This window comes from Nyctereutes procyonoides, unplaced genomic scaffold (assembly GCF_905146905.1).
Source record: "Nyctereutes procyonoides isolate TBG_1078 unplaced genomic scaffold, NYPRO_anot_genome, whole genome shotgun sequence".
Lineage (NCBI taxonomy): Eukaryota > Metazoa > Chordata > Mammalia > Carnivora > Canidae > Nyctereutes > Nyctereutes procyonoides.
Window position 1 is genome coordinate 15,859,106 of NW_026575041.1, and position 26,053 is coordinate 15,885,158.

The window sequence follows — 26,053 nt, forward strand, 5'->3', positions numbered from 1 at the left end:
TACTTCTCTCAAATATTGCCCCTGCTCCCATTCCATTCTCACTGTTTCCTCCATAATCCAGGGTTCTTGTCACCATTATCACAGTGTCCTTCTAACTTTCTCTTCTTTCTCTACTCATGTTTTATAACAACTCATGCATCTTCACCTACTATAGTCCAGTTTATGTCAACATCTTTGCCAAGATTATTCTGACTCCCGGTTAATAAAAATTAAGTCAACCTGCTTAGTATGACATTCAAAACTCTCCACAAATATGGCTTCAAGCTATCATTTCCAATTCTGTCTTTTATAATAACTATTTAAAGCAAGGAACCCTAGATTATTCACTGTTATTCGGGATACTACTTCTGTATCTTTCTAATTACTGTTCCTTCTACATACGTGATCATTTTTACACATCTCTCTCTGAAATTATACCCATTCTTCATGGTCCAGTGTCTGACATTTTACTCAGAAGAAATGTCTCCTTTTCTTTTTTTTTCTCCTTTTCTTTTATATGAACTTATATAGCTCTGTTTTTTTCTTTCTTAATGAAGTCATCACATTTTATATAATGTTGCTTATTTGTGCCCAAGATATTTTTCCTCAGTTAGACTATAGATCTTTGGCAATAAATGTGTGTTACTTATTTTTCGCCCCATTGATATAAACTATTACATTAGTAGGAGTTTGATAAATATTTGTTAAGTTAATTAGAAATTAATGTGGTTTCCAGCTGTGAGCTATTTATCCCTAGGAAGCATGTCTTTGAGAGGCTTACATGAGTATAAAGGGTGTGGGTAAACATGACTCATCAACTGGTTCAATTAGTACAACTCCTAAGTCTATTGTGGGCCATACTATCAAAAGGAATTGAGAGAAAAGTAAAAAAAAAAAAAAAAAAAAAAAAAAAAGCAAAACACCCCCCCCAAAACACAAAACACAATTTCTGACATTAGAAGTTTATAATGTAAAAGGTAAGACAAATATCCAAAAGTTTTAGAAATAGCCAATGATGGGCTGCCTGGGTGGCCCAGTTGTTTGAGCATCTAGCTCTTGGTTCAGCTCAGGTCATGATTTCAGTGTCATGAAACTGAATCCCATGTTAGGCTCCATGCTCAGTGCAGAGTATGCCTGGGATTCTTTCCCTTCTCCTCTCCCTCCCATCTGCTCCTTCAACCCTCTCCCACTGCATGAGCACACATACATTCTCTGTCTCTCAAATAAATAAATAAATCTTTTTTAAAAAGAAATAGCCAATGATAATGAACACTTTGGAATTTACAACAAAAATTTTAAAAAATAGACTCCACTTTTACCTTTATCTGGCCTTTCTCACATGGCTCACTGCACACAGATCTGATGATGTTGTGTTTCTTGGACCATACTTCATCATCATCCATTTTTAATTCTCCATTGTCCCAACTTCCAACATTGATATAATCAAAATAATCCTTTCCCATTTCCTTGAAATTCATTATTTCATACCTTAGGAACAAGAATATAATGATTATTCAGCTAAGAATATGAATATTCAACTATGAAAAAGCAAAAGATTTCATTTCCCAAAAATGTATCTATTGTCATATTACTGACACTGGAATTTTCCATGACACTATGCTGAGAATAACAAAAAAGCCTGTTGGCTTCAATTTCTTTTAAGAGACCTCATCTTTTTTTTTTTTTTTTGTTTTCATCAAACTTAAACTTGAAATAGAAGATAATCCCATGTGAGAAGGTGACTTGACCTCAGCAAGGATGAAAGACATTTTTGAAATAACTTCAAGAAGTTTAAACAAGTACTACTGTTAGGATTCTAAAAAAGATAGAAAGGGTTGTTTTTTTTATCTCTATTCAAATAAAATGACAAAATTTCCCTTTACTAACCAAGTAAGAAATTTTGTAAACCTTTAATCTTATCTTCAGCTTAGGAAATGTGGGGATAATCTGGATAGGGCCTGATCTTACCTTTCTTTTTTTTACCCAGTACCAATGGCTAAACTCATTGTATAAAAGATGCCTTCAGGAATGATGTTTAAAATGTCCAAAAAGAATTTATGAGGTTGGAAGATGGCAGCAGAGTAGGAGGATCCTAGCCTTGTTTCGTCCCTCAAATACAACTAGATAACTATCAAATCATCCTAAACACCCTAGAAACCAACCTGAAGAGTGGGAGAACAAACCCTACAACTAAAGACAGAAAAGAGACCACACTGAAAAAGGTAGGAAGTACAGAGACTCAGTTTGGGAGAAACAGGTCATGGCTGCTGTGGTGGGGAGTGAGCCACTGTTGTAGAGAAGGGTGAGAGACAGACTCACACACAGGAGAGTGCATGAGGAAAACAATACCCATTCCAATTGTCTTGGAAAGCAAGAGGGCCCAAATTTCATGAGTGATTGTAATCAGTGGTATTTAAATCCTTGAGTTCTAAAGGTCAGTGGTCTTGGCTCCAGGAGAACCTGGTGAATATTGGGGCTCCTCTTGGATAAAAGTCAAGCAAACAACCTACATACAAGCAACATGGAAACAGTGAGCTGAAGAGTGCCTGGGGTACACAGTGGAGAGGTTATCTGCTCATTTTGGAGTGTGTTCCAGAGAAACAGCATTCACAGAGAGACCCCTCCAGGTATGGCAGGCACTATTTCCCTGCACTGCCCCTCAGCATAAACACAGAGGCATCTGTGGTAACCAGCCCAGCACTGACAACTTGTTACCTAACTTGTTTACACTAAGCCCTGCACTCCAGTGTAACCATCCTTGTCAGTCATGTTTGCCTAAATTCCAGCATGACGGGGCCCCTCCGCAAGAAGACTGGCTCAAACCCCAGCTCACACCACATCTCCTGACACAGGAATTTGTAAGGCTTTGGTTCTGGAGGCAGTGGTAATAGGTCTCATTTCATGAGCAGGTTCGAGGACACCTAGTCAGAAAGTTGCACATTCAGGCCAGGGACCAAACATTGCCCACAACAGACAGAAAGAACCTCTGAAGATGACTGGCCTAAAGGATAAAGAGGCTAGGGAACAACAGCAAAGCACATGCAGAACATATTGGAGCTTCTCTGTGAAGTGCCAGGCCCTGGGGAACAGGTGACACTACACTGCAGAGCACTACAGGACCTCTTCTTCATAAGGCCATTATCCTTAAGAACAGGAGATGTAGCTGACTTTCTTAACACAGTCACAGAGACTTAGACAAAATGAGAAGAAAGAACAATTTGTCCCAAATGAAAGAATAGGACAAGGTCACTACTAGAGATCTAAGTAAAGCTGATATAAATAACATACTTGTTAGAGAATTTAAAGTAATAAACATAAAGATACTTACTGGTTGAGAAAAGAGCAGACAACATGAATGAGACCCTTAACACAGAGATAAGGGATAACATAGCAGAGATATATGGCTCAGTAAACAAAATGAGCAACACACTTGATGGAATTTACAGCAGGCTAGAAGCAACAGAGGGATGAGTTAATGAGGTACAAGACAGAGCAGGGGAAAGTGATCAAGCTGAATAAAAGAGAGAATAAAGAATTATGCAAAATGAGAATATACTTAGGGAAATCAGTGACTCCATCAAATATAATAGCATTCAGAGTAGAGGGATCCCAGAAGAAGAAGAGAGAAAAGGAGGCAGAAAATTTATTTGAAGAAATAATAGGGGACACCTGGGTGGCTCAGCGGTTGAGCGTCTGCCTTCAGCTCAGGGCGTGATCCCAGAATCTGGGATTGAGTCCCACATCAGGCTCCCTGAGAGGAGCCCGCTTCTCTCTCTGCCTCTCTCTCTCTCTCTCTCTCTCTCTCTCTCTCTCTCTCTCTGTGTTTCTCATGAATAAATAAATAAAATATTTTTTTTAAAAGGAAATAATAGCTGAAAATTTCCCAAATCTGGGAAAGGAAACAGATATCCAAATCCAGTAGGCACAGAGAACCCCCAACAGAATCAACAAAAGCAGATCCATACCAAAACATATTGTAAATAACATGGGAAAATGTAGCGATAAAGAAAAAAATTTAAAAGCAGCAAGACAAAAGAAGACAGATAAAAGGGAAATCCCATAAGGCTATCAGTGGATTTTTCAGCAGAAACCTTGCAAACCAGAAGAAAGTGGCATGATATATACAAATTCTGAATGAGAAAAATCTACAGCCAAGGATACTCTATCCAGCAAGGCTATCATTCAGAATAGAAGGAGAGAGAGTTTCCCAGACAAACAAAAACTAAAGAAGTTCATTACCACTAAACCAGAAATATTAAGAGGGACTGCAAGAAATGTTAAAGGGGATTGTTTAAGTGGAAAGCACAGACCAAAAATCAAAGTATAATGGTATAAAACACAAAAGCAGTAAAGACAAATATTCCTATAAAAAATCATGCAAAGAACTCACAAAATAAAAAGATGTAAAAAAGAACAACATAAACGTAACACGTGGGAAGGAGAAGGAGTAAAGAATGGGTTCAAACTTAAATGACCAACAACCTGTTATTGACTACTATATGTAGAAAAAGAAAGAAGGAAGGAAGGAAGGAAGGAAGGAAGGAAGGAAGGAAGGAAGGAAAGAGAGAGAAAGAAGAAAGAGAGAAAGAAAGAAAGAAAGAAAGAAAGAAAGAAAGAAAGAAAGAAAGAAAGGGATCAGAGAAAAATTTCCAAAACAACCACGAAACAAATAATAAAATGACAATAAGTACATATCTATCAATAATTACTTTAAATGTAAATGTTGTAAATGCTCCCATCAAAAGATACAGACTGACAGAATGGATAAAATAACAAGACCCACCTACAAGAGACTCTTTTTAGATCTAAAGACACCTGTAGATTGAAAGTGAGGGCACAGAGAAACATTTATCATGCAAGTAGATGTCAAAAGAAAGCTGGGATAGCTTATACTTATATCAGACTAAATAGACTTTAAAACAAAGACTGTAAAAAGAGATCAGTAGGGGGACATATAATAATAAAGGGGATATATAAGAAGATATAACAAATATAAATAATTACATACCCAAATACATAAAACAGTTAATAACAAAGATAAAGAAATAATCTATAATAAAACAATAATATTAGGGGACTTTAATACCCTTAATACCCCTCAATGGACAGATCATCTAAACAGAAAATCAACAAGGAAACAATGATTTTAAATGACACACTGTACTGGATGGATTTAACAGATATATTCAGAACATTCCATCCTAAAACAGCAGAATATACATTCTTTTTAAGTCCACCTGAAACATTCTGCAGCATAGACCATATATTAGCCCACAAAACAAGCCTCAACAAAATCAAGATCAAAGTTGTATCATTCCTCTTTTCTGACCACAGCACTATGAAACTAGGTGTCAATCACAAGAAATAATCTGGAAAGACCACAAATATATGGAGGTTAAATAGCATTCTACTAAAAAAGAATGGGTCAACCAGACAAAGAAGAAGAAATAAAAAATACATAGAAACCAATGAAAATGAAAACATAACAGTATAAAACCTTTGGGATGCAGCGGAAGCAGTTCTAAGAGGGAAATTTATAGCAATACAGGCCTTTCTCAAGAAGCAAGAAAAATCTCAAATAAACATTCTTATACTGAAAGGAGCCAGAAAAAAACAACAAACAAAACCTAAAACAAGCAGAAGGAACAAAATAATAAAGATTAGAGTAGAAGTAAATGATGCAGAAACTAAAAAGAAAACCCAAAAGAACAAATCAATGGAACCAGGACCTGGTTCTTTGAAAACGATCAATAAAATTGACAAACTGCTAGCCAAACTTATCAAAGAAAAAAGAGAAAGGACTCAAATAAGTAAAATGACAACTGAGAGAAGAGAAATAACAACCAACACTACAGAAATAGAAATAATTATAAAAGAATATTATGAAAACTCTATGCCAATAAGCTGGACAACCTAGAAGAAATGGATAAATTCCTAGAAACATATAAACTATGAAAACTGAAACAGGAGGAAATAGAAAATTTGAAGAGATCGATAACCAGCATAGAAAAAGAATCAGAAATCAAAAACTCCCAACAAAGAAAAGCAGTACCAGATGGCTTCACAAGCAAATTCTACCAAACATTTCCAGAAAACTTAATACTTATTCTTCTCAAACTACTCCAAAAAATAGAAAAGGAAGGAACACTTCCAAATTTATTCTATGAGGTCGCATTACTCTGATACCAAAACCAGATAAAGACACCACTGAAAAAGGAAATTATAGGCCAATATCCCTGATGGACATAGATGCAAAAATTCTCAACAAAACATTAGCAAACCAAATTCAACAATACATTAAGAAAATCATTAACCATGATGAAGTAGGATATATTCCTGGATTGTAAAGGTGATTCAGTATTCTCAAATCAATCAATGTGATACACCACATCAATAAGAGAAAGGATAAGAACCACGTAATCATTTCAATAGATGCCAAAAAAGCATTTGTCAAAGTATAATATCCATTCATGCTAAAAACCCTTAGCAAAATAGGCTTAGAGGGCCATACCTCAGCATGATAAAGGCCATATAAAAAAATCCCACAACTAACATAATCCTTAGTGAGGAAAACTGAGAACTTTTCCCCTAAGATCAGAAACAAGACAAGGAGGGCCACTCTCATCACTTTAATTTTTTTTGTGGGGGGGCTGGATGTTTGGGTGACTCAGTTAGTTGAGCACCCGACTCTTGGTTTCAGCCCAGGTCATGATCTTGTGATAGGATTGAGCCCTAACTCTGGCTCTGCACTCAACCAAGTCTTCTGGACGTTTTCTCCCTCTTCCTCCCCTTTGCACTCCCCCAATGGCATGCTTTCTAAATACATACATACATACATACATACATACATACATACATACAATCTTTAATTAAAAACATTATTTATCTAAGCAATCTCTTACACCCAACATGGGACTCAAATTCATGATCCCAAGGTTAAGAGTCACATGCTCTACTAACCTAGCCAGTCAGGAGCCCCTCATTATTTTTATTTAACATAAAAGTCCTAGCCACTGCAATCAGACAACAACAACAACAACAACAACAAGATTCAAATCAGTAAGGAAGAAGTAAAATTTCACTATTTGCAGATGACATCATACTATATATAGAAAACCCAAAAGAAAAAAAAAAAAAAAAGAAAACCCAAAAGACTCAACCAAGAAACAGCTAGAACTGATAAGCAAATTCAGTAGAGTCATAGGATACAAAATAAATGTACAGAAATCTACATTTCTATATACCAATAATGAAGCAGCAGAAAGATAAATTAAGAAAATCCCATTTACAATGGTACCAACATAATGAGATACCTAGGAATAAACCTAAACAAATAATTGAAAGACCTGTACTCTGAAGAGTAAAAAGCATTGATGAATGAAATTGGAGATGATACAAAGAAATGGAAAGACATTCCATGCTCATGGGTTGGAAGAACAAATATTGTTAAAATGTCTATATTACTGAAAGCAATGTACATATTTAATGCAATCCCTATCAAAATACAAACAACATTTTTCACAGAGCTAGAACAAAAATGCTAAAATTTTTTACCCCAAGTATCCAAAGCAACCTTGAAAGAGAAAAGCAAAGCTGGAGGCATCACAATTCTCAACTTCAAGTTCTATGACAAAGCTGTAGTGATCAAAACAGTATGGTACTGGCATAAAAATAGAAATAGAGATCAACAGAACAGAATAGAAAACCCAGAAATAAACCCACAACTATATGGTCAATTGATCTTCAACTAATCAGGAAAGAATATCCAATGGGAAAAAGTCTCTTCAATAACTAGTGCTGGGATAACTGGACAGCAACATGAAAAAGAATGAAACTGGACCACTTTGTTTCACCATACACAAAAATAAACTCAAAATGGGTTAAAGACCTAAACATGAGACCTGAAACCATAAAAATTCTTCAAGGGGGCACAGGCAATAATTTCTTTGACATCAGCCATAGCAACTTTTTTTCTGGATATGTCTCCCAAGTCAAGGGGAAAAAAAGCAAAAATAAACTACTGGGACTTCATCAAAATGAAAAGCTTCCGCACAATGAAGGAAACAATCAACAAAACTGAAAGGCAACCTTTGGAATGGGAGAGGATATTTGAAAATGACATATCTGATAAAGGGCTGGCATCTAAAATATATAAAGAACTTATAAAACTCAACACCGAATAAACAAATAATCCAATGAAAAAATGGGCAGAAAACATGAAGAGACATTTCTCCAAAGAAGACATTTAGATAGCTAACAGACATCTGAAAAGATGTTCATCATCACTTACCATCAAAGAAGTACAAATTAAAACCACAATGAGGTATCACCTCATACTTGTCAGAGTGCCTAGAATCAACAACACAAGAAACAACAGGTGATGGCAAGGATATGGAGAAAGGAGAGCCCTGGAGCACTGTTGGTGGGAAGGGAAACTGGTGTAGTCACTCTGGGAAATAGTATGGGTGTTTCTCAAAAAATTATCAGTATCACTATCCTGCAATCTAGCAATCACACTACTGGGTATTTACCCAAAGAATATAAAAACACTAAATCAGAGGGCTACATGCATGCCCCTATGTTTATAGCAGCATTATTTACAATAGTCAAGATATGGAAGTAGCCCAAGTGTCTATTGATTGATGAATGGGTAAAGGAGAGGTTTTATATATATATATAAATATAATATATATTCCAATATATAGTAGAATATCATTCAGTGATAAAAGTGAATGAAATCTTGCCATTTGCAATGACGTGAATGGAGCTGGAATGTATTATGCTAATCAAAATAAATCAGTCAGAAAAAGACAAATACTACATGATTTCACTCAAATGTGGAATTTAAGAAACAAAACAAACTAGCAAAGGGAAAAAAGGGGAGAGGAGAGATAAATCAAGAAATAGATTCTTAGTTACAGAGAAAAAACCGATAGTTACTCAAAATTGTTACTGCAAATAAAACACTTTAGGGTAATCCTTAAGCTACTGAACAGCTAACAAAATTTAAGAATCAATTAACATTCTGAAAAAGACACTACCACAAAAAATGAAATTTTGATTTATAGAGAACAAACTGATGGTTAGAGGGGAGGAGGGTGGAGGAATGGGTAAAATAAGTGATGGGGATTAAGGAGGGCACTTGTGATGAGGACCAGGGGATGTAGGGAAGTGTTGAATCACTATATTGTACACCTGAAGCTAATATAACATGGTATGTTAACTAACTGGAATTAAAATAAACAAAGCAAATCTGAAAATAGATGGCTTCTAAAGCACCTCGTGCAATGTAAAAACCCTGGAAGATGCTAATACCTTGTGAGTTCTCAGCCTATATTAGCTATTGTTCTCATTTTGAGTATGGGGATAGATGTAAAGAGGGAAAATTAATGTACTTATTTACAAGATTTTTCTTACGTGCAAGAACATTTCCAGAGAAGCATTTTTGAAATAATTTTCCAATGTTAGGACAGTGGATGAACAATACCAGTCACTTTATCAGCTCCTGTAGACATAACTGTGGGTATATCTTAGGTGCACAATGTCTTCACATAGCACCCTATGCTTTTACCTCCTAGGACTTAGACAGTTGGCTCGTGGGTTCTTATAAATACCCCCTCCATCCTTCCATGCTCAGCATAGTTATCTGCAAATTGACATGGATGGACTACTTTCTAGCATTCGGGTTCCAGTGACCAGCTTACCATATGCAGACCAATGCTCAGGAAGGAAATGTTAGGAATCAATTTGACCTCAGTCTGTTTCGATTGACACTGTAAAATGATACCATTCTGTTTTTACTCCCAGTCACAGTATTTTTATGGTACTGTCTTTTTCAGAATGTTAGTTCATTCTTAAATTTTGTTAGCTGTTCAGTAGCTTAAGGATCATCCCACAGTATTTTATTTGCAGTAAGTAACAATTTTGAGTAATTGCTTAAAGTCCACTTCTAAACCCAAAGTACTAATCTGCAGGATACTGTCACAGCTATCCAATGGCTTCTATGCATACAATGAGTTGAGATATTCGAAAACAGAGCCTTTAAGGCTAAAAAAAAAAAGAAACTCATTTATTATGTCATTGAGTATTTCAAGTATATAGGCTTCGGAGACTTCAAAAAGTATTCTGTGTGAGCAAATAAAGACTCTGAGCAAATAAGCTTTGAACATTCTAGGCTGGGAAAAAGAAAGAATTATAGGTATCAGGAAATTTTCTTTCTTTGCTGCTGCTGATTTGAAGAGCTATGAGGGTTTCATTGCTCACTCCAAATGAGTCCTCAACCCATTTCTACTCATATTTAACTTTGATAAGGTCTCCATACTGTGAGTTTTACAGATAATGGGACTGCAGTTTGGTGAGGTTATTGAGTAATGCCAGATTGCAGAGTATGCAAGTGGCAGAGCAAACCTAAACTCAGCCTTTAGACTTCCAGTTCACTGTTCTCCATTAGACTGCTCCATATCTATTTGATAGAGCGGAGAATCAACTTTCCTTGCTCCTTGATTGCATTAATCTGCTCTATGTAGGGGAAATGGTAAAACGTGAAGAGATTCAGTTTTTGAAAAATAAATATGAAAATTCTATAGAATGGAAAATGTCATATTTGGCAGCGAAGTGATTTCAGGAAAAGTTAAACCTTCATTTTTGGTTCAAAACTGTCAACCTGTTTTAACTACATTAGAGATAATGAATCCTCCTCATGGAATTAGCTTGTAGATTTCTGGTAATTATTTATCTACAAGACAAATGCAGAGATATTATCACTAGTACCATTGTCGGTGAAAATAGAACATTGCTGTAAAAATCTTTGGTAGCAACACATTAGAAAAAGAGTTAAAAATAATTCTCCATTAAAAAAGAAAAAAAAAAGGTTTGGGATGCCTGCGTGGCTCAGCGGTTGGGTGTCTGCCTTCAGCTCACAGCGTGATCCTGGAGTCTGGGGATCGAGTCCCATGTTGGGCTTCCTGCATGGAGCCTGCTTCTGCCTCTGCCTTTGTCTCTGCCTCTCTCTCTCTCTCTCTCTCTCTCTCTCTCTCATGAATAAATAAAGTCTTTTTTTTTTAAAAAAAAAGGTTTTTCCCCTCATTTGGCAATTGGTATGAATTCTTTCCATTTTCAGAGATAGGATATAGACTTTATTCTCTGTCAAAAGTGAGAGTTTGAAAAGTACTCTTAGTTAGATTTTGGGTAAGAATTAAAACACATAATGGCTTCCTACAATTGTTTTCCATTACTAATTCCCTCCCTTTCTCACTGTCTTGCTCTTCTGCTCTCCTTCATCAAGCCTCTTTGTTTCTACATCTTTCTGCTCCTGAAACTTTTTTCTTATTACTGTGTGTGGTATGTATGATCTGTTTTCTGTAATATCTCTCCTTTCTTTCTCCTTTCTCTCTACCTCCCTTCGTCTCTCTTCCTTAACTGGTCATAATTCATAGTCGGAATATACTGAAATTTTTAAAAACTGAATTTCTTTTTTTTTAAGATTTTATTTATTTATTCATGAGAGACACACAGAGAGAAAGAGAGGCAGAGGGAGAAGCAAGCTCCATGCAGGGAGCCTGATGCGGGACTCGACCCTGGGTCTCTAGGATCAGGCCCTGGACTGAAGGTGGGGCTAAATCGCTGAGCCACCCAGTCTGAACCTAAAAATGAATTTCATATTGCATTAAAAAAATAAAATAGATAAAATGTGTTCTAATACAAAGCAAAAAAAGTTCTATTAAAGCACTAGGTAGAACCTAGAGGTAGGCAGGCTTCTGTTTATCAGAACTAAAGAACTTTTTAAGTGGTAGTAACTCTGAAAATTAGAGCAGCCTTCCTTTCTCAGAAGATAGTGAGATTTTCTTTACCCAGGGGGCTGAAGCAATGTTGTCAGGGGAACTGCAACTTCTTCAGGTGGAAGGGGCTGTGTAGAATTTTAGATTCAAGTACCAACTAAAATCCTCTCAGTCTATAATTCTAATGCTTAGGTGTGTGGTTTTTAAAAGTTTGATTCTTAAATATGTGACAGATTGTCTGCCATCCAAGAAAACAGACATTTTAAGCAGCAATCCATGCAACAGAGCAATTACAATGATCTGTGTCTTGGGGGTTGGATTAAAGACCACAAGGTCCCTTTGACCAAGTCCTTTAATGGTAATTGATAATGAAATCCTTTCCCAGGATACACATAGAACCATTTCATATGTGACATAAAGAAAATGGGGAAAAGAAAAGAAAAAAAAAAAGAAGAGAAAGAAAACTAAGTTACATTCTCTTCATTTGAATTTAATCACCATGCCTGGGAATCGCATACCGGCCTTGTTCTCTTACTGACTGTGAGAGTGGGCGCGCCTCTTCCTTTCTTTGTGACTCCACTGTGCCCCCCAAGGAAAGTTGGGAAGTTGAAATAAGTCATCTCTGGTCCTTCTGTGACATATGCAGAGCCACATATGAAGAACCCTTGTGCAAACCTGCTCAGTATCTTCAAATTTCTAGTGTTCTAACCTGATCTTTTATTTGTCACCTCTGTTTCTGCCCACCCACGCTTCTTTTCTTGTCTTTTGGATTAATCAAGATTTTAAAAGTATCCTTCTATTGGTTTTTTAGCTATTCCTTGTATTAAGGGATTAAATATGCATTCTCTAATTATCCTATTCTACTTAATGTTGTGTCACTTAATGTAAATAAGAAACTTACTGTTGTAGAATTCTATATCCCCTTTCTTTATGACACGTTGCCAAATATTTTTCATTTCCACACTTATCAATCCCACAATATATTGTTACAATTCTTGCTTTAAACAGCCAGTTGTACTTAGTCTCATGTTTTGATGTTGACTCTCCATGTTTCCTCTGCCCAGTTATGGTCAGTCCCAGGCAGTAGTGAGGCCTCTTCAACCCTATTTCTCAACGGACTCTCTGTGAGGGATCAGAAAATTTTTACTGTAGAGGCACATTCAATGTTTTGAGGCTTTGTGAGATGGTCTCGGTGAAACTACTCAACACTGCCAGTGTAGTGTGAAAACAGCCAAAGATAGGACCTAAATGAGTGGGTGTGATTGTGTTCCAATAAAACCTGATTTATGAAACAGACAGCAGACTCCATTTGGTCTGCAGACCACAGTTTGCTGACCTGTGGTCTATACCATTGGTGGTAAGTAGTCAAGTCCATATTTCTTATCTGTAATTCTGAAATTCTTAGAGCTCTGAAAATTATATTTTTATAACTCACTTGGCAGCAAACATGACCCAACCTGAACTTATCTGGTGAAAGAACTTGGCCCACACTGTAATGAGGCTATTTACAGTCTATTTATCACACTTTATGTGAATATTTGTATGTTTTACTACAGAAATATTAATATGTTGATTAAAGAGTGCTGCTCCACAGCATGTTGGTGGCATCAGATGACTGTGTTACCTTTTCTAATTTAAAAATTCTGGATTCTGTAATACACTTGGTCCCAAGGATTTTATTAAAGAATTGTGGACTGATAGTTGTCTGATTAGATATGAAGTTTAAAAGAAGTGGTTAAAATGAACTAACAGTCTACAATTGTGTTTGCTAGAATAAGTTGTTACCTGTCCTTGCTTCCTCGGTTCAGGATCTTCCTCTGGCTTTTTAGGGGACTCCCTAGTCACCCCAGTCTCCTCTGGTGCATTGCCCCGTTTGGAATGTCTTTGACTCAGCAGAACCATAACTTTTACTCCACAGAAATAATAATATAATGCCTACTGATAAATTTCTCAAAAGTAGTGGCTTTTTAACTTTTATCCTGGTTGATTAATTGGCAGATCATTGTATAAGGTTAGGAGTGAAGATTGAATTACAATCTTGAGTTCTCATGTATTAGACTGTATCTTTGGAAAAGTCACTTAGTCTTTGTAAGCCTCAATTTGTGAGCCTTCAGCTGGAGAAAAGAATGATAACATTTACCTCATAGGATTAAAATGTAGAGGACTTAGCTAAGTGTTTGGCTCAAAATACCTGTTCAATAAATATTAGTTTAGTTATTTTGTAAATAGAACTGGATTAATTGGAAAAATAAAAAGCTGCAAACCACCTTCCTGAATCTGGTTCATGCCCTTAGAGGCCAATTCACATTATTTATTAATGGCTTACTGTAACACCCAACCTTTGTTAATATGTGGAAAGTCTCTGAACAATTGTGAATTCTTGGAAATTGTCTGCAAAATTTTATATATATTGTCCTTTAGAGAATGTCTATAAATTTCATCTGAGTCTTAGAGATTTATGTTCCAAAAAAGACTAAGAACCAATGTTCTAAGTGTACCCATTACAGCATATTTGGAGGATTATGAATGAGACAGTGATGTTCTTTCTGATCCATTAAGGTTTCCCATTCGAATAGAGCTGAGAAATTTCTTCACTATCTGTTCTTTGTGGAACTAGCTTGGGTACATGACATGAAAACCCTTTGAATATTCGGAGCTGTAGTCATCAAAGTTTACGAACAAGTCCCAAGCTGATGTCAGTGCTAAAGGCATGCTCACAGGAATAATAGATCCATGTGCGGATATCAGGGAGTAAACCTTGACTTGAGCCTACAAACTGAGCTCATTGGCTGACCTGCCCTATGAAGCTTTATGACAAATGTGAAGTTTTCTGTGGCCCTGATAAAATGTTTGTATTCCCTATACCCCATGGGTATACCGAACAGCCAAAAAAGAAGAAAACTATATATGCAAAGTCAGCTTATCTTGGCAATGAGCCTGCTGGGAGCAATATTCAAGTCTCTAGAATAGAATAAATATACAGCTTTCTTCTTGGCTGCATGACTTGGAACTAGCTGTCACTTAGCAGTTCAGCTTGTGACATGGTAACAGCTGCATCAGGGACAAGCTTCAGCTCACCTCAGTAACACGAAAACAAGTTAGAACCAAGGTGGCTGGTGCATGTGTGGGCACATGAGGTGTGAGTCACGGAGAGAGTCATGAAACCTTCTCTTGGCAAGATAGGCTACAAACAGAGTGTAAAGACACCCTCTCCAAGCCTTCATGTCAAGGATAAACTGTTGCTGGAAGAATGCTTCGGGTTTTACAGTGGGAGACCAAAGGACCCTGATTGTGTCCATGTAAGGCAGAGTGGAGAGCCAGCCCCACTACAGCTCAGAATATCATTTTAATGACATTATCCCTCATAGATTAAAAGTCTCCTGTGTAGAGTCACTTAAGAATTTAGAGTATGAGATAGATGTGAATTCTGATAAGTTCTAGGTACCTAATGACTTCCCTGGAGGCTGATCTATAATTATGAGTAAGTTCATATTTCTCAGGCTCCTCTATCAATAACGAAAGGTGCAGTTTGAGAATAAAAGGCAATTTAGTCCTCAAGAAGGGAGAAAGACCTCCAGCTAAAGGATAATAAAATAAAAGGACTTCTAACTTACTATAGGTAGAGCAAACAATGTAATAGCACCTCAGCCCTATTTCTGAATTACCAGAAATGGAATAGTTCCCATTTCTGAATAATTCTATGACCCAAGAAGAGATCAGAGTGCAGAGAATAACATGGAAAACATACAGAGAAACCACAGAGCTGGTTTTTGGTTTTTCTATTATAACATGAGGCTCCTGTCTCTGAGTGTAGGTCTCTGAAATGTGATGATTCCAAGAGTGTATTTTGGAAGCCAGTACACATATGGATGTGTATGTGGCTACAGAAAATGGGGCTCCCTCTGTCTATCTTTAATCCCTTTGTGATGTCAGAGCTGGCCAAATATGACCAGTAAGCCTAGATAACCACAAAAGAGAGAAATGGGCACATTGGGATCAATAGATGACTGTCCACCTACTATTGTCTAGAAGAGAATTATAACAGTACCTTCCTGGAGAGTCTCCATTCTCATCAAATAGGATCATATCTCCAGAAACCCCAGTAAAATTGGTTTTCATCAGGGAATCCAAAAGTTTCCGTCCATCGATTGGTTTCATTGCATCACAAAGGCCTGCATAGCCTGGACAGAGGGACATCTGCATGTTGTGGAGCCCATAGGCCATGGAATAGATCGCATTGATCACAAATCCCATTTTGGAATCTTGAACGTGATGTGTTCTCAGAGTCAGAGAACCTGTTGAGAAACAAATTAAGGATTAACTATGAGATTGAATTATACTACAGCTCTATCCATGGATTCTGAATAATTGGAGAATTCACAGCAGCAATTTATCAGAGTTAGAATCAGAGTAAATGCAAAGCTACGAGTGCCAGAATAGAATGGCCTCTGATCGCTTTCTATTTCCAGGCTTTTCTCCCCCTAAAACCTTGAAGAAAAATCTGAACCCCAACACTACCAAGATTCACTTCCTCTGTTACCAATCTCTAGAGATAGACGCAGGAGAGCACTATATTTCTGTACCAAAGAATTTATCTTAAGGACAGATTAATCTCCTTAGTACTCAACTATGATAATACACTTCCTTGGTTTAGAAATGCACAACAAATCTCCTGTTGCCAAACTATTAAGTCTTAGCTAAGCAAACTAGATTTTCTACCATCTTGCCTCAACTTACCTGTTAGGATGCACCACTTCCCACCTCAAAGCACATGCTCTCCATAAACTAGCCTACTTGGAAATTCTAAAACATAATCTAACATTTACAGTCTATTAATTAATTAATTGGAGTCTGAGTATACAAAAAACTGTGTGGTTGATGGTCTAGGAACAAAACAAAGATGAACTGGGCATGGATTCTGCACTTAAGAAGAAATTTTTTCAGTAATAGAAATAAATTATGTAGCTACAGTGAAAGATAGAATGTGACAAACTTGTAACAAATATGGAGTTAAAATCTATGGAGGCCCAAAGAGGGAGAGATCTCTTCCAACGGAGGGCTCTTGGGAAAATTTCATTAGAGAACTAATATTTGGGGGGATCCCTGGGTGGCGCAGCGGTTTGGCGCCTGCCTTTGGCCCAGGGCGCGATCCTGGAGACCCGGGATCGAATCCCACGTCGGGTTCCCGGTGCATGGAGCCTGCTTCTCCCTCTGCCTTGTCTCTGCCTCTCTCTCTCTCTGTATGACTATCATAAATAAATAATTAAAAAAAATTAAAAAAAGAACATTTGGAATGGTTTATTGATTCAACAAATATGGAATGAGTGCCTGTTACTTCTGACAGCTCAGAAGGTGCTGGGAGTGAGGGACCTAATGTTGAATAAGATAAATCTGATTCTTTCCTTAGAGTCTAGAAGGCACAGGAGCATCTAAGCAGATCACTGCAGTGTGATTTGATAAGTGTGGAGGCAGTACCAAGTCGGGAGGGGCACCAGACCCAGAAGTTCATTGCTGCTGAGAACTATGGCTGAGTGTCAGCTGGATGAGGAGTGGAGGGAAGAGTGTTTAAGGGTTCTTGGCTGAGAGAGAGAGAATGCTCTGTCTGGGAAACCTTAAGAAGGTTGGAATGCCCAGACCATGACATGCAAGATGGGGGAATGGGGAGTGCAAAAGGAGCAGAGGAGACAAGGGCTGCATAAGCTACATGAAGATTGCTGCACTTTATCATAAAGGTCACTGGGGGCCTTTGCAGTGTTTAACTAGGAAGGGGCGTGATCAGAATTCTGTTTCAGGAAGACCAGTCTGGCTATAGTGCAGAGAGAGATTGAAAGGGCTGTGGGAGGGGAGCCAGAAAGACCCATGAAGAGGAGATACAATGATCCCCATGACAGCTGAAAAGGGCTTGGCCTGGGTAGAGGCTATGGTCACGGGCAGCAGTGTCTAGGGGCAGAATCCACTGCCAGGCCTGGGGAGTGAAGAATGAGGAGTGAGACATAGAAGGAGAACAGTGGTAAGAAGCTGTAAGGAAGAGCTGAGGTAAAGACAGAGCTTGTCATTGGGGGAAAAGTTTTCTGTAAGAGAGATAAAAATGGATTTTCCAAAGTAGCATAGTTCTTCATGAGTTCTAAACTATGGAGGCATATTATCCCCTTCTTTTTTTTAAGATTTTATTTATTTTTATTCATGAGAGACACATATAGAGAGAAAGAGAGGCACAGAGACACAGGCAAAGGGAGAAGCAGGCTCCATGCAAGGGAGCCTGACATGGGACTCAATCCCAGGTCTCCAGGATCAGGCCCTGGGCTGAAGGTGGTGCTAAACCGCTGAGCCACCCGGGCTGCCCATATTATAACCTTCTTAATTGCTGGCCCAAATGCTGACTCTTTGCTTTCGTGAGCAGAAAGGGAAAGCAGCAGGGCTCATCCTGACATGAGTTTAAGATGGGGAATCCTATTTCCATCTAAGGACTAGACATTGGACCCAGGCTACTTTCCAAACTTTCTTACAACTTTCTTCTCTCCACAGGTTGCCTTTGTACTTCCACATTTTCCCATATGCCACTGGAAACTCTGTACTTCCAGGTACTAAGTCATCTTTTACTTGGGGTCACTTTTTACTCGTCTTCCTTCCTATCTTCTCAACTCTTATTTGGATTTTTTTTAAATTTATTTATGATAGTCACACACACAGAGAGAGAGAGAGAGAGAGGCAGAGACACAGGCAGAGGGAGAAGCAGGCTCCATGCACCGGGAGCCCGACGTGGGATTCGATCCCGGGTCTCCAGGATCGCGCCCTGGGCCAAAGGCAGGCGCCAAACTGCTGCGCCACCCAGAGATCCCCTCAACTCTTATTTGATCTATCTTTAAAATATATCTAGAGGGGATCCCTGGGTGGCTCAGCGGTTTGGCGCCTGCCTTTGGCCCAGGGCGCGATCCTGGGAGTCCCAGGATCAAGTCCCACGTCAGGTTCCTGGCATGGAGCTTGCTTCTCATTCCTCCTGTGTCTCTGCCTCTCTCTCTCTCTCTCTATCATAAATAAATAAATAAATCTTTAAAAAAATAAAATATATCTAGAATTAAACTATTTCATACTAATCTACTTCCACCAGGTTTAAGATACATCATCTCTTGTCTGGATTACAGACAGTCTTTTGACTGGTCTTTTTTTTTTTTTTTTTAAGATTCTATTTATTTATTCATGAGGGTCACACAGAGAGAGAGAGGTAGAGACATAAGCAGAGGGAGAAGCAGGCTTCACGCAGGGATCCCGAAGTGGGACTCAATCCTGGGACTCCAGGACCACGCCCTGGGCTGAAGGCGGCACTAAATCGCTGAGCCACCCGGGCTGCCCTGACTGGTCTTTTTTTAACCTTTGCCCACCACCACCTTCCAGCCAATTTTCAACACAATAGCTAGAAGAAATTCCCTTAAAATGTAAATCAGATGATGACATTCCTCTGATTGAACTTTCCAGTGGCTTCTTTATTACTGAAAGTAAAAGCCACAGTCCTTGCAATGACCTTAAAAGATATACAGGGACTTGACTCACGGTGTTCCATCCCTCATCGTTCTGTCTCCATCTCCTAACACTCTGCATTTAAATTATTCCTCTCTAGCTACACTAATTTCCTTCCTAATCCTCAAATATTCAGGGGGTGCCCCTGCCTCCAGACTTGCTGGTCCTTCTACCCAGACTGCTCTGCCACAGAGATCTGCAGAAACTGCTCCCTCCTAGCAAGTCTTTGCTCAAATATCATCCTCTCTGTGAGATCTTCTGGGGCATCCTGCCTAAATCTCATCTCCACCCCACCCCCAGACACTCTATCTTCTTTCCCAAAAATATTTTTCTCCTTACCATCTTCTAAAATGCTGTATGTTTGTCTTTTTATTGTCTGTTTCATCTACCCACTAAAATGTAAACTCTGTGAGGCCAGGGTGTTTTTTTTTTCCTGTTTTGTTTACTACTCAGTGCCTAGGACAGTGCCTAGCACATGTGAGTCCCCAATAACTATCTGGTGAATAAATTAAAGAATTACCCCTGCTAACTAGATAATCCCTTCTATTTTCTTTCCGACCTTACTAACACTAATTGTCTCAATTTTTAAAGTTATCAAGAACCTTTCTTTCATGAAGACCACCATGACTGCAGATACTAAAATTAATCTTGCTCTTCCAAACTCCCTATCACTTTCTCTATACCTCTCTTAGGCACCCTGCACACCATGCTGTAGAAATGTAGGCATACTTAGGGAAGGGAGAATTTGAAACACCTATCCCCCCCCACCTCCTACCTTCCTCTAATGACTCCCTGAATGGATATGTGTCACTCACACATCACTTCAGCCTCCCAATCCACAATCAGAGGTCAGCAATAGTTACTTCTAGGGCTACTAGACAGGGGGTGCTTTGACTTTCATTCTCTTCTTTTTCCTTTTATGAGAAGAGGAGGGTGATGTAGCTGTAAATTCTTGCCTTATGTCTTCCTAGCTCCGTGACTTGGGCAAGTTACTTTAATTCTCCAAGATTCAGTTTCATCATCTGTTAAGTGGTGGTAACTTATACATACCTTGCACGGCACCTGGCACAAAGTCACTGTACCAAAATGTAAATCATAGCGACCTTTAGCCACCATGTTTTGTGGTCAAGACTTTGGAGAATGAAAGCAAAGCCAAAGGTGTTTCCTGATAGGATGTGCAGTAGAGCTCTTAGGCACTCAGTTTCCTCTTCCCTTCCAGAGGTTTCTTTAGGCCTTGTTGGCAATAGATAGCAACTGTCAAGAAGGCAACATTTGAGCCTTATTCATGTGTAAGTAAAATCACAGGACTTAGGGCATGGTTACTGCCCTGTTTGTTGAATTGAATGGAGGCAAGAATGAAAATTTGCATTTTTCTTTGGCACTTTCAAAATAATTTTTACATATATCAGTGATGTGCATCAATAGTGTATCACACTGGGGATCCCTGGGTGGCGCAGCGGTTTGGCACCTGCCTTTGGCCCAGGGCACGATCCTGGGGACCCGGGATAGAGTCCCACGTCGGGCTCCCGGTGCATGGGGCCTGCTTCTCCCTCTGCCTGTGTCTCTGCCTCTCTCTCTCTCTCTGTGACTATCATAAATAAATTAAAAAAAATAGTGTATCACACTGCATAGAAACTGAGCTGTAGACAGTCTAGGTAGATTCTCCAAGGTTATGCAGATAACATCAAAAGTAGACAAGAATTTCTAACACCAGATTGGTGCCCTTTTTGCAATCACTATATCATTTTCACTAGAAATACTCCCTGCACAATATTACTGTATCACTTTTTAAAAATATTCTAATTAAGAGATAAAGTGAGGGGAAAACAGACTGGTCACAAGATCGGATCTTTCCTGGAAAGTGCTATGTTTCTGTTCCCTCAAATAATGCTCATTAGACTGCCCAAAACCTGGGCCCAGGAATATATTAAGGGGCCAACCAAAAGCAAGAGCTCAAGAACCCAAGGACACACTGGTTGTGCACAGTCTGTTGTATCATTTATTGTTATTGGGCATCTGGAAACAACTGGCCTGTTTGGGCAGCATTAGGTCTTGTAGTTGCTGGTAAATGTTTTCCCCTTGTCATTTGAAATACCAAAGGATTGCAAATTCAAAAACAAAGAAACAAGGCCTGCCAGAAGAAAATTAATGTAAATTTAACCTTTGTAATTTCTCCTTAAGTGCTTCTGATGCATGAATTTTTAAAGGAAAACATCTTTTTTTAAAAAAAATAACCTATTTTTAAATTTTATTTATTCATGAGAGACAGGCTCCATGCAGGGACCCGGTGCAGGACTTGATCCCGAGACCCTGGGATCATGCTCTGAGCCAAAGGCAGATGCTAAACCACTGAGCCACCCAGGTGTCCTAAAGAGAAACATCTTAATCTGTTTTAGCATTCAGGATGCAACAGAGGGTCAATTAATAGAAATTCAAGTTTAAATTCTGCCGACACCAGTTCATCTAGGTATCAGCCTTTTTCCTCTATTAGAAGCAGCAGCTCAAGGCTGAATTATCACCTTTAGGTAGCTGAGAGAGCGCAGGTGAAATGTGTGACAACAAAATAAATACTTGAAAAGTGCTTTAACCTCATGAAACTCAATGAGCTTTAGGAACTCTTTCTACTACAGATGAAGAAATTAAAGAAATCAAGATGCTTATTGATAGCGGGCAAGCTTAGCTTTTTGTGCATGGGATGACGGTAGCTGTATTTAAAAGCAATTAATGCAAGAGATTCAGTATTTGTATGTGTGTGTATGTATGTGTGTGTGTGTGTGTGAAATTTAGTTAATTAGGGAATTTTTCTGCCTCTTATCTCTTTAGGCCTAGATCTCTGTCTATATCTACCTGTTCCCTAACTCTACACATATGAGAAGGGGGTGAATCTGCAAGATACCTTCCTTTGTGTTAGAGAGGGCACATGGCTACTCTGAGTAGTGGAGCATAGAGGATTAAGAACACAGGTTCTGGAACCAGGCAGCAGGTTAGGATCACAGCTTTGCCTGTTACTTGCTAGCTGTGTCACTTTGGCCTAGGCCATTAACCTCTCTGAACCTGAAAAAAATGTGTTTAGTCATCATGTCTAATAGATTTATACAAGGATTAACTGGGTTTATATTTATAAAGCACTTGATAAAAGGATTTATGTTACTAGTCCCTGATCCAAGTTGTGTTACAAATGATCCGGTTTGTTTCTTCACACTCAAGATATAAAGATCTGGAAGACATATGTTGCCAAGCAGAGAGGCATTTGCTGGTGCAAATGTGCCTAGCTTTATCTTTGAAGAATGAAAGAAAGGCTGAACAGTGAATAAGAGGAAGACAAGCAGGATATGAGCTAAGGGAGCTAGACAGGAGCTGTACCATATAGGGCTGTGGAGCGTTTCTGTCAGAGAAATACCATGATCTCTGTTTTCTTTTAAAAATTTCACTTTGAGGATGGAAGACTGAACAAGAGTGGGAAAGCCTAGGGAGTATGGAAATAGCTAAGAGACAATGGTGCCTTAGTCTAGGATAGGATTCAAAGTATATTTTGGAAACAGGGAAAAGTGTGTTAGTCCATTGGATGTGAGCTATTAAAGAAAAAAGAAGAATCAAGGATTAGTTCAGGTTTTCATTTTAAGTAACTAGGTGGATTAGGGCACCATTGAGGTGAAAAATAGGTCGGTGGGGGTGGGGAATCCCAAGTGCTGTTCCACAAATTGAGCAGGGATAAATCAGTTAGTGGCCAATGTGACAGACCAGGCAACAGACACTGATGGCTTAGACGAGGGTGACAGTGGAAGAGATGCTGAGCAGTATTCAGATTCAGGACACATTTTAAAAATAGGACTGACATGACCAGCTGGCTGATTGGATGTATCTCATCTATCAGACCCCTTTTTGAATTCCTGGTGCTGCACAATTTTACTACCTGTATAGCGTTTCCTTGCGAGCATATAGTATGATTTTTTATTAGTTCCAGAACTAATGATATATTTAGTAATTATATAATTTCTGGCTTGGATTATTATAATAGCCTCCTAACAGGTCTTACTGCTTCCCATCTTTCTCTGCTGGAATCTACATCTCCCAGTGTTGATAATATAAAGAGTGGTCTTTTGAAAGCGCAAAACTGATTTTATTAGTCTCCTTTTAAAACCATTCAGTTAATAACCAAATTATAGCCTAAATACCTTGCCCTGACTTTCAAGGCCTTTCTGTTCTGCCCTTGATTTACCCCTGAATTCTGATCTGTGATACTGTATACACCAGATATTTGGAACTTCATATAGCCACATAACAAACTCTCTCCCTTGTATCTGGGCCTCTGTGCATTTCACTCTATATATCCGGAGCATATGTTCCTACAGATTTTCTACTTATTAATTTGTGTGTGTCTAAGACTCACCTCCAAGCAGAAATTGGTCACGACCCTCCTCTAGTTCAGAGTTAAGGTTTTGCTCTGTTTTCCCATGCGCCAATGCTGGCTTTTATCCCACACGGAACACCCTAACACACAAATTGCCTGTTTACTAATATGTATCTAGTCTATACTTAAGGCTCTGCTTTGTTCTCTTATAGCACTGGTGTGACCTTTGGCCGGTGTCTAGTACACTGTGGACTCCTCAACAACAAAGATTCTGTGTCATTCACACAGGTAGCTCTTGTGCCAAGCACAGTGCCTGACACATAGTTGACACTATTAATAGATGTTAAGTACATGAATGAGGCCTGATGAATGACAGGATGTCTCATGGGCTATCACCAAATACTAGGTCCGGTCTCCAGAATGTCAGATCCATTTACTAGAGCAATCATTCCTTTGTAGAAAAGCACTAAACAAAACTAATATTGCCAGTTGACAGTAGAATCTGCCAGGCGGACCAGACAATCCCCTTAAGCAATCTCATGGGCTTTCACCACCTAATAAAACTACATGAGAAAAATTCTAGTCTGGAAAAGATGGACCTCGTGTTTCTCTCACTGAATGCAGCTAAAAGCCCTCGGCAGAATGACTGGAGCAGCTTTCAGAGGATTCTGAAAAGTCAATGGTAACAGGTGGATCGGGGAAGGAAGTCAGAATTTATTTATTTATTTAAAAGATTTCATTTATTTATTTGAGAGAGAGAGAGAGAGAACACAAGTGGAGAGAGGGCCAGAGGGAAAGGGAGAAGCAGACTCCCCACTGAGTAGGAAGCCCCCACATGAGGCTCTATCCCAAGACCTTGGGATCAGGTCCTGAACCGAAGGCAGATGCTTAACGACTGAGCCACCCAGACAATCCAGGAAGCCAGAATTTAAAAAACCACTGAGACATGCATGAGATTCTTGGATCTTTTCCTGCCAGTAAGTATCTCCAGGCTCAGCAACAAAGGGGGCCCAAAATATGGAACTGTGCACCAGTTTGAACACAGGAAGAAAGAGCTCCAAGAGAAGCCCTCTGTTTCTGATCTGAAGAGTGGAAAGGGGCACTTTACAAGTCAGAGAAAGTGGAGGAAATTCTATTTTTGTTTTTTATTTGTTTGTTTTCCTGTGCTGGCCGCCAGGCGGTCCTGCAGAGGTGGTGGTGGCAAAGGCAGCAGTGGCTGGGCAAGCTCCTATACCTCTTAGGGTGGGAGCCTTTTTCTATGACCAAACGAACTGTGTCCCAAAAGGATGAACAAGTGCTCTTTTCCTGTCTCTAGCCTCTCCCCATGTGGCTCCCATGGCAATCCAGCCAAAGGAACAAGAGGTGAAGACAGAGATAGAAACTAAAGCCTAAGATTTCTACTCAACACAACCAGGACAGGATGGGAGAGGCTGGAAAGTATCAGGAAGACTGGAGAGAGGGGAGATAATTGGTGTAGAAAGGTCAGTTTACAAAGCCAGACTGAACTGGCTTTGTAAGGAGTTCAAGGGGGGAGTTTAAGACGGTGATCCTACAAAGTCAAATATGAACCCTTGGGCTTCCCTCTGAATTGTGCAGGCTTAGATTTGACCCTAGTGAGCCAACCAAAATTTTGAGAAGACAGGCCACTCAGTGAGGCACATGAGCAATCAACTCTGAAAGGATGTAGAGGCTTTGAAAACTGGGCTGACTGTAGAACCCTAGTCCACAGAAGGTGGGTTCCGACTTGTAGCTTGATGCTAACCAGGCTGATTTCCTGTTTTGTTTTCTTAATCAATATTCTCAGAAGTTAACATTATAAATGAAGTGTCCAGATTCAGAAGATGATACGTGGACTATGGGAATTGTTGGTGATCACTTGGGAGAGCTATAAGGGTCCCATCACCTTTTGCTGATTTACATTTTCAAACTCCCTATTCTCTGTTGGTTGACATAGCCTTTCGTTAGCAGTCTTTTTTTTTTTTTTTATTTACGATAGTCATACAGAGAGAGAGAGAGAGAGGCAGAGACATAGGCAGAGGGAGAAGCAGGCTCCATGCATGGGGAGCCTGACGTGGGATTCGATCCCGGGTCTCCAGGATTGCGCCCTGGGCCAAAGGCAGGCGTTAAACCGCTGTGCCACCCAGGGATCCCCTCGTTAGCAGTCTTAATAGAATGGAGAGTTCTATTCAATTCCTTTGTTCTTGCTGCATAGGCCCTAGAGAGAAATTCTGGTTCTTAGTTAATTTATTTGTTGACTCATTCAAAGATTAACTAAGTTATTGATTAAACAGACACTTATTGAGTCCATGCTATATATCAGACCCTGTGATGGATGCCAATGATACAAACATGAGTAATAGTATTTTTCTCCCCAGAAACACTAAACATGTAACCTATGAGCTCAGTGATAGAAGTTTATGGAGACCCAAAG

General features: G+C 39.0%; 1 protein-coding gene across 5 annotated transcripts in view; it reads right to left on the bottom strand.

The window, feature by feature from the left end:
- Positions 1 to 26,053, bottom strand: part of GRM5 (glutamate metabotropic receptor 5) — a 504,061-nt gene that overhangs the window by 88,637 nt on the left and 389,371 nt on the right. For all 5 annotated transcript variants that reach the window (XM_055320784.1, XM_055320785.1, XM_055320783.1 and 2 more), the window contains exons 4-5: positions 15,805 to 16,051; positions 1,299 to 1,467 (exon numbers count right to left, since the gene is read on the bottom strand). In XM_055320784.1, coding sequence (XP_055176759.1) covers positions 1,299 to 1,467; positions 15,805 to 16,051 — 416 coding nt within the window. The remainder of the gene's footprint in view (positions 1 to 1,298; positions 1,468 to 15,804; positions 16,052 to 26,053) is intronic.